General features: G+C 66.1%; 1 protein-coding gene across 1 annotated transcript; it reads left to right on the top strand.

Moving 5' to 3' along the window:
* Positions 1–7,425: 7,425 nt before the first annotated feature.
* Positions 7,426–8,385, top strand: LOC127039534 (solute carrier family 35 member G3-like). The gene has a single exon (XM_050933252.1). It carries the CDS (start codon positions 7,474–7,476, stop codon positions 8,383–8,385), a length of 912 nt encoding a protein of 303 aa, XP_050789209.1. The 5' UTR covers positions 7,426–7,473.
* The last annotated feature ends 4,071 nt before the right edge of the window (positions 8,386–12,456 follow it).

Raw genomic sequence — 12,456 nt, 5'->3', positions numbered from 1 at the left:
GTCACACACACTGGCTTGCATCACACTCACACGCACCAGCCTGCATCACACACCCAGACACACACACGCAGACAACTGCCTCTCACACACACACATACACACACACACCGGCCTGTGTCACACACACACACAGATACACAACAGCCTGTGTGACATACCCAGACACACACACAAACAGCAGCCTGTCAGACACACACATATAGACACACACCGGCCTGTGTCACACTCAGACACAGACACACACACACACATAGCAGCCTGTCAGAGTCGGATATACACACACACGCACATAGACACCCTGGCCTGCGTCACACACCCAGACACACACACCATCCTGTCACACACAGAAACACACACACACACACACATATAGACACACACCGGCCTCCCCGCACTCATACGTAAACACACAGACACCCCGGCCTGCGTCACACACCCAGAGACACACACAAGCCAGTCAGAAACACACACACATACACGAACACATACAGACACACACTGGCCTGCATCACACATGCAGAGACACACACACGCCTGCATCACACACCCAGACACACACACCAGTCTGTCACACACACACACACACCAGCCTGCGTCACATACCCAGACATACACCTCAGCCTGCATCAGACACCCAGAGAGACACACATCAGCCTGTCAGACACACACACAGATGCACACAAATACATACAGACACACACTGGCCTGCGTCACACACCCAGAGACACACATACACACATCAGCCAGACACGCCCGCACACACACACACAAGCCTGCGTCACACACACCCACCGACCTGTTAGGCAGACACACACAGACACAGCCCTGCATCACACCACACAGACACACACACACAAAGACACACACATACACAAACCTGTGTCACGTGCACACACCCTGAAACACACAGACACGAGCCTGCATCTCACACAGACACACAGGGCTGCATCACCCAGAGACATAGACACGTACCCAGAGACCTGCCCAGCACCTGGTGCACACTCACACTGACACACTTGCAGGCCTGCGTCACGTGCACACACACACTCCAACATACACAGACACACACAGATGGGCCTATGTCATGCACACACACTCACAGGCCTGCATTGCACACACACACACAGACTCCTGGATCACACACATACACACACAGAGGTCTGGATCACATGTGGGTGTACACACACACACGGAGGCCTGGATTGTGTGTGTGCACACCGACACACATGGCCCTGGATTACACATGCATACACACACACTAGCCTGGATCGTGTGCACACATGCTCAGACACACCCAAAGGCCTGCATCACGCACACACACACACAGACATCTTCCTGGATCACACACGCACACGCACCGTGGCCTGGATCACACACGCACACGCACACACAGCAGCCTGGATCACATGCGTGCACACACAGCGGCCTGGATCCCATATGTGCACACACAGCAGCTTGGATCACACACACACACAGAGGCCTTGTGTGTGTTGGTATGTATGTGAGCTAAACACACACACACACACACACACACACACACACACATATCTGAAGGGGGCTAGATCTCACACAGAGGCCTTCTTCTGTCTAACATCCACAGGCCTAGATCACACGTACAACCCCCCCACGCCAATCTCACACACACGCAGGCCTTGATATCAGACATACACAAAGGTACAGGCCCAGCTCACAGACACACACAGCCTAAATCCTACACACACTGGCCTAGATCTCTCTCTCTCTCACACACACACACACACAGACACTAGATCACACAGGCTCACAGGCCTAGATCTCTCTCTCTCATACACACACACACAGCCTAAATCCTACGCACACTGGCCTAGATCTCTCTCTCTCACACACACACACACACAGACACCTAGATCACACATGCTCACAGGCCTAGATCTCTCTCTCTCATACACACACACACAGCCTAAATCCTACACACACTGGCCTAGATCTCTCTCTCTCACACACACACACACATCCTCTCCAGCAGGGAACATCTCTCTCTCTCATACCCCCCGCCCCCGATCCCTCTCCACATACAGGCACAAATCACACACACACACACAGGCCTAGAACTCTCTGTGTGTCTCTCACACACACAGGCCTAAATATGGCATCACACAACAGAGGCCTAGATATCAGAAACACAAGGGCCTAGACAAACACAGAGGCCTAGAACTCTGTGTGTGTGTGTGTGTGTCTCTCTCTCTCTCTCACACACACACACCCCAATTTTTTCTCACACACAGGCCTAAATATGGCAGATCAGAAACACAAGGGCCTAGACAAGCACAGAGGCCTAGCTCTCACAGAGCCCTAGATCATACACACACACACACACACACACACAGAGGCCTAGATATCTCACTCACAGACACACAAAGGCCTAGATATCAGATAGATACACACACACACACTAGATCTCACACACACACGTGCTCATCTTTCTTTCTCACACACAACTCTAAATAGCTCACCCCTGCACAGACAGAGGCCGAGGTATTGGAAACACAAAAGTCTAGACAAAGACACGGGCCTAGATCTCACACACACACGGGCCTAGATCACACACACAGAGAAGCCTATATCATACACACACGCATAGAGGCCAAGGTTACACACACACACACACACACACACACACACTCTGGCCTGGATATCACATATACACAGAGGCCTAGATCTCTCTCACACACACACACAGGCCAATTTCACACACAGACGCCTAGATCACACACGGAGAGGCCTAGATCATACACACACAGGCCTAGATCTTACACAAACAATGGCCTAGATGACACACATACACACACACAGAGGCCTAGATCACACACACAGGCCTAGATCTCTCTCACATACACACCCACAGCTAAATCACACCCACCAAGTACATCATATATACGACACTTTGCTCTCTGTCTCTCTCACACACACGCACTCCTCCAAATCTCTGTCTCATGCACCCAGAGGCCTGGATCAGTATCTCACATGCGTGTGCACACACACACCTGGCTCCATCTCTCACATGCATGTGCACACACACAAACACCCAGAGGCCTGGATCCGCCTCCCACACGCATGTGTGCACGCACACACATCTAGCTCCATCTCTCACACGTGTGCACACACACATGTGCCCAGAGGCCTGGATGTGTCTCTCAAATGTGTGCGTGCACACACACACACAAACATCTCACACGTACACACAGACCCAAATTACCCAGCAACACTAGAGGCCTCGACACCCCCTAGAGACACCCCCGGATCTCCCACAGGCCCAGATTGCACACTCACAACACACACACCAGGTTGCACACTCATACACACCCACCCACCAGGTTGCATGTGTGTACACACACACCCGTGCCTACCTCCTGTCATGGCCCAGTCAGTGCCTCCAAATCCCAACCCCCATAGCAATAAGCCCAACGAGGAGGGGGGGGAGCAGGGCAGGGCTGACATCATCTATGATGGAGGTGATGTCATAGAGCCATGTGGGTGACATCACAATTCCCCGGGGAGCTGAGCAGCTGCTGCAGGACCTGCCTGAGTCCTCCCCCTGGGGGATTCGCACACAGGCAGTGGGGGCACGAGTCAGGCCCCACCCTGACCCCAGACCGAGGCCAAAGGTGGGGGCCACACACAGGACTGGATGGGTGGCGCGGGCGGCTGGACAGACAGACGGAGGCGGGGCCACGTATGGGACCGGACGGGTGGCGTGGGCGGCTGGACGGACAGACGGAGGCGGGGCCACGTATGGGACCGGACGGGTGGCGTGGGCGGCTGGACGGACAGACGGAGGCGGGGCCATGTATGGGACCAGACGGGAGGCGCGGGCGGCTGGACAGACAGACGGAGGCGGGGCCACGTATGGGACCGGACGGGTGGCGTGGGCGGCTGGACGGACAGATGGAGGCAGGGCCACATATGGGACCAGACGGGAGGCGCGGGCGGCTGGACAGACAGACGGAGGCAGGGCCGCGGACGGGACCAGACAGGAGGCGCCTGGACAGACAGACGGAGGCGGGGCCACGTACGGGACCCGACGGGAGGCGCGGGCGGCTGGACGGACAGACAGAGGCGGGGCCACGTATGGGACCGGACGGGAGGCTCCTAGATGGACAGATAGAGACGGGGGCCGCGGACAGGACCGGACGGGAGGCGCAGGCGGCTGGACGGACAGACGGAGGTGGGGTTGCGGATGGGACCGGACAGGTGGTGTGGGCAGCTGGACAGATAGACAGAGGCAGGGCCTCAGACGGGACCGGACGGGAGGCTCCTGGACAGACAGATGGAGGCGGGGCCACGTACGGGACCGGATGGGTGGCGCAGTCGGCTGGACGGACAGACGGAGGTGGGGCCGCGGATGGGACTGGATGGGAGGCTCCTGGATGGACAGATAGAGACGGAGCCGCGGACGGGACCGGACGGGTGGCGCGGGCAGCTGGACGGACAGACGGAGGCGGGGCCGTATATGGGACCGGACGGGAGGCTCCTGGATGGACAGATAGAGACGGGACCGCGGACGGGACCGGACGGGAGGTGCGGGCGGCTGGACGGACAGACGGAGGTGGGGCCGCATACAGGACCGGTCGGGAGGCTCCTGGATGGACAGATAGAGACGGGGTTGCGGACGGGACCGGACGGGTGGCGCGGTCGGCTGGATGGACAGACGGAGGTGGGGCCGCATATGGGACCGGATGGGAGGCTCCTGGATGGACAGATAGAGATGGGGACCGCAGACAGGACCGGACGGGAGGTGCGGGCGGCTGGATGGACAGACGGAGGTGGGGCCGCATACGGGACCGGACGGGAGGCTCCTGGATGGACAGATAGAGATGGGGACTGCGGACGGGACCGGATGGGAGGCTCCTGGATGGACAGACAGAGATGGGGACCGCGGACGGGACCGGACGGGTGGCGTGGACGGCTGGACGGACAGACGGAGGCGGGGCCGCATACGAGACCGGACGGGAGGCTCCTGGATGGACAGATAGAGACAGGGCCGCATACGGGACTGGACGGGAGGCTCCTGGATGGACAGATAGAGACGGGGCCGCGGACGGGACCGGACGGGTGGAGCGGGCGGCTGGACGGACAGACAGAGATGGGGCCGCATACGGGAATGGACAGGAGGCTCCTAGATGGACAGATAGAGACGGGGCCGCGGACGGGACCGGACGGGTGGCGCGGGCGGCTGGACGGACAGACAGAGGCGGGGCCGCATACGGGACCGGACGGGAGGCTCCTGGACGGACAGACGGAGGCGGGGCCATGTACGGGACCGGACGGGTGGCGTGGGCGGCTGGACGGACAGACGGAGGCGGGGCTGCATACGGGACCGGACGGGAGGCTCCTGGATGGACAGATAGAGATGGGACCGCGGATGGGACCGGACGGGTGGCGCGGGCGGCTGGACGGACAGATGGAAGTGGGGCCGCATACGGGACCGGACGGGAGGCTCCTGGATGGACAGATAGAGACGGGGCCGTGGACAGGACTGGACGGGTGGCGCGGGCAGCTGGACGGACAGACGGAGATGGGGCCACGGACAGGACCAGACTGGAGGCTCCTGGATGGACAGACAGAGAAGCGGGCCGCGGACAGGACCGGACGGGAGGCGCGGGCGGCTGGACGGACAGACGGAGGTGGGGCCGCATACGGGACCGGACGGGAGGCTCCTGGATGGACAGATAGAGACGGGGCCGCGGACGGGACCGGACGGGAGGTGCGGGCGGCTGGACGGACAGACGGAGGTGGGGCCGCATACGGGACCGGACAGGAGGCTCCTGGATGGACAGATAGAGACGGGACCGCGGACGGGACCGGACGGGTGGCGCGGGCGACTGGACGGACAGACGGAGGTGGGGCCGCATACGGGACCGGACGGGAGTCTCCTGGATGGACAGATAGAGACAGGACCACGGACGGGTGGCGCGGGCGGCTGGACGGACAGACGGAAGTGGGGCCGCATACGGGACCGGACAGGAGGCTCCTAGATGGACAGATAGAGACGGGGCCGCAGACAGGACCGGACGGGTGACGCAGGCGACTGGACGGAGAGACGGAAGTGGGGCCGCATACGGGACCGGACGGGAGGCTCCTGGATGGACAGATAGAGACGGGGCCATGGACGGGACCGGACGGGTGGCCTGGGCAGCTGGACGGACAGACGGAGGCGGGGCCGCATACGGGACCGGACGGGAGGCTCCTGGATGGACAGATAGAGACGGGACCGCGGACGGGACCGGACAGGAGGTGCGGGCGGCTGGACGGACAGACGGAGGTGGGGCCGCATACGGGACCGGACGGGAGGCTCCTGGATGGACAAATAGAGATGGGGACCGCAGACGGGACCGGACGGGAGGTGCGGGCGGCTGGACGGACAGACGGAGGTGGGGCCGCATACGGGACCGGACGGGAGGCTCCTGGATGGACAGATAGAGAGGGGACCGTGGACGGGACGGACGGGTGGCGCGGGAGGCTGGACGGACAGACGGAGGTGGGGCCGCATACGGGACCGGACGGGAGGCTCCTGGATGGACAGATAGAGACGGGACCGCAGATGGGACCGGACGGGTGGCGCGGGCGGCTGGACGGACAGACGGAAGTGGGGCCGCATACGGGACCGGACGGGAGGCTCCTGGATGGACAGATAGAGACGGGGCCGTGGACAGGAGTGGACGGGTGGCGCGGGCAGCTGGACGGACAGACGGAGATGGGGCCACGGACAGGACCAGACTGGAGGCTCCTGGATGGACAGACAGAGAAGCAGGCCGCAGACGGGACCGGACGGGAGGCGCGGGCGGCTGGACGGACAGACGGAGGTGGAGTGGGTGGATGGACGGGCTGGATGGAGGGGGGCGGGGCTTGATGGGGATGGACAGATGGCGTGGGTGGACGGGGTGAGATGGGAACGGACGGACGGACGCAGTGGTAGGGGGTAAATGGAGATGGACGCATGGGGTGGATGGAACGACAGATGGGTGGATGGGGTAGATGGGGATGGACAGAGAGACAGATGGGGTGGGTGGATGGGGCTGGACAGACAGACGGGGTGGGTGGATGGGGGTAGGTGGGGATGGACAGACAGACAGACAGACGGGGGGTGGATGGGGCAGATGGGGATGGACAGACAGATGGGGTGGATAGGGGTAGGTGGAGAAGGACAGACAGACAGACGGGGGATGGATGGGGCAGATGGGGCTGGACAGACAGACAGACGGGGGGTGGATGGGGTTAGATGCTCATTGGGGGGGTGCACGTCGGGCCGACGCCCCATTCACTCCCCCTCCCCCTCTCTCCCCCAGGCTGCGGCGTGAGTCCCGCCCCCCGCCGGGCATGCGGCCCCCCAGCGCCCCCCCGCCGCTGGCCGCCCTGCTGCGCTCGTCCCGCCCCGGCTCCCCCGCGGCCCCGCCCGGCCGCCCCCCCTGGCGCCGGTACCGCCTCTCGGAGAGCATGAAGGGGCTGCTGGTGGCCCTGCTGGGGGGCGGGCTGCCGGCCGGCTTCGTGGCCCCCTTCGCCCGCATGGCCCACGAGGCCTCCGCCATCCCCTCGCTGGAGATCCTGCTGGTCCGCTGCCTTTTCCACCTGGCCTTCGCCTGCCGCCTCCGCTGGCTCCGGGCCCCGCTGCTCGGCCCCGGCTCGGCCCGGCGCCGCCTCCTGCTCCACGCCACCGCCAACGTCCTCTCCGTGGCCTGCGCCTACAGCGCCTTCGTGGCCGTGCCCAGCGCCAACGCCGCCACCGTCCGCAAGGGCTGCTCCACCCTGGGCTCGGCCCTGCTGGGCCTGTGCCTGGACAGCCGCCCGCTGAGCGGCTACGACTGGTTCGGCCTGCTGGGCAGCACCCTGGGGCTGCTGATCATGGTGGTGCCGGATCTGCTCAGCCTGGACCCCAGCACCCGCCTGGCCGACGCCTTCGGCTACGCCCTGGCCTGCCTGGGCGGCGTGGCCTTGGCCCTGGGCTTGGCCATCTTCCGGGCCTTGGATTTCCCGGCCAAGCTGCCCACGGCGGCGTTCGCCTTCGGGGCGCTGGGGGGCCTGGTGTGCGCCCCGGCCATGTTCCTGCTGCAGGAACCGGTGCTGCCGGCCGAGCCGCTCACCTGGAGCTGCACGGTGGCCGTCGGGGTGCTGGCCGTGGCCTCCTTCCTGTGCGCCAGCCACGCCGTGACGCTGGCGCACCCGGCCCTGGTGTGCGCGGTGCTGCACTCCGAGGTGGTGGTGACGCTGGCCGTGCAGTACTACGTGCTGCGGGAGGCCGTGACCCCCTTCGACGTCATGGGGGCCGGCGTCATCCTCGGGAGCATCTCCATCATCGCCGCCCAGAACGTCAGCTGCCACCCGCGGGACGAGGAGGGCGAGGAGGGGTGAGGGCGGGGACCAGGCCGGGCTGGGGCCCTGTGCCCCGTGGATGCAACTGGAGACCCCCAGGTACCAGGCCGGGCTGGGGCCCTCTGTCCCATGGATGCACCTGGAGACCCCCAGGTACCAGGCCGGGCTGGGGCCCTCCGCCCCATGGACACAGCCGGAGACCCCCCAGACCCCATGTACCAGGCCGGGCTGGGACCCTCCACCCCCTGGACACAGCCAGAGACACCCATGTACCAGGCCGGGCTGGGGCCCTCTGCCCCATGGACACAGCCGGAGACCCCCATGTATCAGGCTGGGCTGGGGCCCTCTGCCCCATGGACACACCCAGAGACCCCAGGTACCAGGCCAAGCTGGGACCCTCCACCCCATGGACACACCCAGAGACTCCCAGGTACCAGGACGGGCTGGGGCCCTCCGCCCCATGGACACAGTCGGAGACCCCCATGTATCAGGCCGGGCTTGGACCCTGTGCCCCATGGACAGAGCTGCAGACCACCATGTACCAGTCGAAGCTGGGACCCTCTGCCCCATGGACACAGCTGGAGACCCCTGGTACCAGGCCAAGCTGGGACCCTCCGCCCCATGGACACACCTGGAGACCCCTGGTACCAGGCCAAGCTGGGACCCTCCGCCCCATGGACACACCCAGAGGAGACCCCCATGTACCAGGCCAAGCTGGGACCCTCCACCCCATGGACACACCTGGAGACCCCCATGTACCAGGCCAAGCTGGGACCCTCTGCCCTATGGACACAGCCGGAGACCCCCATGCATCAGGCCGGGCTGGGACACTCCGATGTTGAAACAAGGTCTGATCCAACAGGGCACTGGTGCCCAGCGCCCACCTCCTGGTGTGGACACAGTCGCCCGGTACAGATCCCATGCAGTGTGGATGGGCAGGACCGGCCCCACGGACATGCCAGACTCGGGCTTCCCAGAGCCCTTCCCCGACAGGTTGTGCGGACGCCCCGGGGCCGAAGCCGAGGGCCAGAAATAAAACATGTACGTCTGAGAATGGGCCTGTGGGGCAGCTCGATCCCGGTGTCCCCGGGGGCACGGCCCCCTCGCTGGGCGGGCGGGGCTGTCTCGGCCATCCTAAATAGCCCCGCGTGAAGTCGGAAGTGCCCCACCGGCCGAGAGCCATCCTGCCCCGTAGGTCCCTTCCTGACCCTGGGCCGTGACAGCCCTGAAGCATGAGGTTTAAAGTGGGACTGGGCTGAACGGGAGCAGGGGATGCCCGTGTGGTGCTTTGGGGTGTTAAGTGTTCCCAGTGTGGTACCTTCGGCACCACCCCGCCCCGGCATTTCCAGCCACGCTGATTTGGGGGGGGAGTGGGGAAATCAGGGGTGGGAGAATGGGGGTCACCCAGAGTCAAGCCCCACTCTGAGCAGCTGCAGTTGGTTGAGGGCAGAAATTGATGCCTAGTGGCAGAACTGCCCAGTGGGCACAGCAGGCCAAGTCCCTGAATGGCCCCGATGCTGGGGGGGGGGGTCCTGGGCAGCGCCCGGCACAATGGGGCCCCAATCTCAGTTGGGAGGGAGGGGGGGTCTGGGTAGTGCTCCTGCCATGCTCATCATAAACTCTTCTCATTTGGGGTTGGAGGGGGAACATGGCAGGACTCCTGGGTTCTCTCCTCAGCTCTGGGAGGGGGGGAGAGGGGTCTGGTGGTTAAATCAGGATGGGGGCTAGGAGCCAGGACTCCTGGGTTCTCTCCCCAGTGCTGGGAGGGAAGTGGGGGCTGGTGGTTAGAGCAGGGGGGGCTAGGAGCCAGGACTCCTGGGTTCTCTCCCCGGCTCTGGGAGGGGAGTGGGGGCTGGTGGGTTAGAGCGGGGGGGGGGGCACAAAGACCAGGCAGACAAGGGAGGGTGGGCAATTGCACCTTTATTTGATATCTGCTCATGGGGACACATCTGTTCCAGTCCTTCGTTACCCCAGCTTTTTTCAGGGGGGGTAATTAGCAGGCAGGAGACCTTCAGTGTGCCCCCCCCCACCCGGTTTGTACCCACCAGCTCTGGCCGGGCACTCAGGGGACACGGGGCCCATCTCCTCTGGGGGGCGCTGGCTCCCACCCGGCCCCAGGGCAGGGACTGGCTGGCTCAGGGGGGCAGGGAATGGGGCAGGGGCCTGTCCCCTCTAGGGGGCGCCGGCTCCCACCCGGCCCCAGGGCAGGGACTGGCTGGCTCAGGGGGGCAGGGAATGGGGCAGGGGCCTGTGCCCTCTAGGGGGCGCCGGCTCCCACCCGGCCCCAGGGCAGGGACTGGCTGGCTCAGGGGGGCAGGGAATGGGGCAGAGGGGTTATGGGTCCAATGGGTGCTGGGTTTCAACACGCGCTGGTGCCCTCTAGTGCCCAGCGGCCGGAGCTGCAGTCCCAGCCTTGCTCTGAACCGACCCTCCAGGGGGTGGGCTCTTACTTGGGGGGCCTGAATCGTACCCTCCCCCTACCGGCAACGCCGGCTGGCGGGGTGGGGGCCCAGCTGGCACCGCGCTTTTGCCCTCTGCCCCCCACGCTGGAAGGCCCCCGTGACCGGGCCCAATTCCGCGTGCTGGGGGGTGGAATTTTTTCTCCCATTTCTCGGAGGCCCAGACGTGCCTCAGTTTCCCCCGGCGGGAGGAGCTGGGTTCGGTTTCAAGGCGACCCAGATCTGCGGCCGGAGCAGGGGGGGCGGGAACGACCCCGCTAGGCACCCGCCTGCGGCCCGGGGGCGGGCGGATCACACGTCGGGCACGAGATATCGGAGCTTGGATCCCCCCCTCCTCCGGATCCCCCTCCCGGCCCCTGACCACGCAGCGCCCCCCCCTTCCAGATCCCCCCCCCGGCCCCTGACCGAGCAGCGCCCCCCCTCCTCCGGATCCCCCCCGGCCCCTGACCACGCAGCGCCCCCCCCCTCTTCCAGATCCCCCCCCCGGCCCCTGACCGAGCAGCGCCCCCCCTCCTCCGGATCCCCCCCCGGCCCCTGACCGCGCAGCGCCCCCCTCCTCCGGATCCCCCCCGGCCCCTGACCGCGCAGCGCCCCCCTCCTCCGGATCCCCCCCCCCGGCCCCTGACCGCGCAGCGCCCCCCCCTCCTCCGGATCCCCCCCTCCCGGCCCCTGACCGCCCAGCGCCCCCCCCTCCTCCGGACCCCCCCCGGCCCCTGACCGCGCAGCGCCCCCCCTCCTCCGGATCCCCCCCCCGGCCCCTGACCGCGCAGCGCCCCCCCTCCTCCGGATCCCCCCCCGGCCCCTGACCGCGCAGCGCCCCCCCTCCTCCGGATCCCCCCTCGGCCCCTGACCGGGCAGCGCCCCCCCCTCCTCCGGATCCCCCCCTCCCGGCCCCTGACCGCGCAGCGCCCCCCCTCCTCCGGATCCCCCCCCGGCCCCTGACCGCGCAGCGCCCCCCCTCCTCCGGATCCCCCCCCCGGCCCCTGACCGCGCAGCGCCCCCCCTCCTCCGGATCCCCCCTCGGCCCCTGACCGGGCAGCGCCCCCCCCTCCTCCGGATCCCCCCCTCCCGGCCCCTGACCGCGCAGCGCCCCCCCCTCTTCCAGATCCCCCCCCCGGCCCCTGACCGAGCAGCGCCCCCCCTCCTCCGGACCCCCCCCGGCCCCTGACCGCGCAGCGCCCCCCCCTCTTCCAGCTCCCCCCCCCGGCCCCTGACCGCGCAGCGCCCCCCCTCCTCCGGACCCCCCCCGGCCCCTGACCGCGCAGCGCCCCCCCTCCTCCGGATCCCCCCCCCATCCCTGACCGCGCAGCGCCCCCCCCTCTTCCGGATCCCCCCCCCATCCCTGACCGCGCAGCGCCCCCCCTCCTCCGGATCCCCCCCCCATCCCTGACCGCGCAGCGCCCCCCCTCCTCCGGATCCCCCCCCGGCCCCTGACCGCGCAGCGCCCCCCCTCCTCCGGATCCCCCCTCGGCCCCTGACCGGGCAGCGCCCCCCCTCCTCCGGACCCCCCCCGGCCCCTGACCGCGCAGCGCCCCCCCCTCCTCCGGATCCCCCCCCCGGCCCCTGACCGCGCAGCGCCCCCCCTCCTCCGGATCCCCCCCCGGCCCCTGACCGCGCAGCGCCCCCCCTCCTCCGGATCCCCCCCCGGCCC

The sequence above is a fragment of the Gopherus flavomarginatus genome, chromosome 23 (genome assembly GCF_025201925.1).
Source record: "Gopherus flavomarginatus isolate rGopFla2 chromosome 23, rGopFla2.mat.asm, whole genome shotgun sequence".
In the NCBI taxonomy this organism is placed as follows: Eukaryota; Metazoa; Chordata; order Testudines; family Testudinidae; genus Gopherus; species Gopherus flavomarginatus.
The sequence above is the reverse complement of the archived record's forward strand: the minus strand, read 5'-3'. Positions and strand labels throughout refer to the sequence as shown.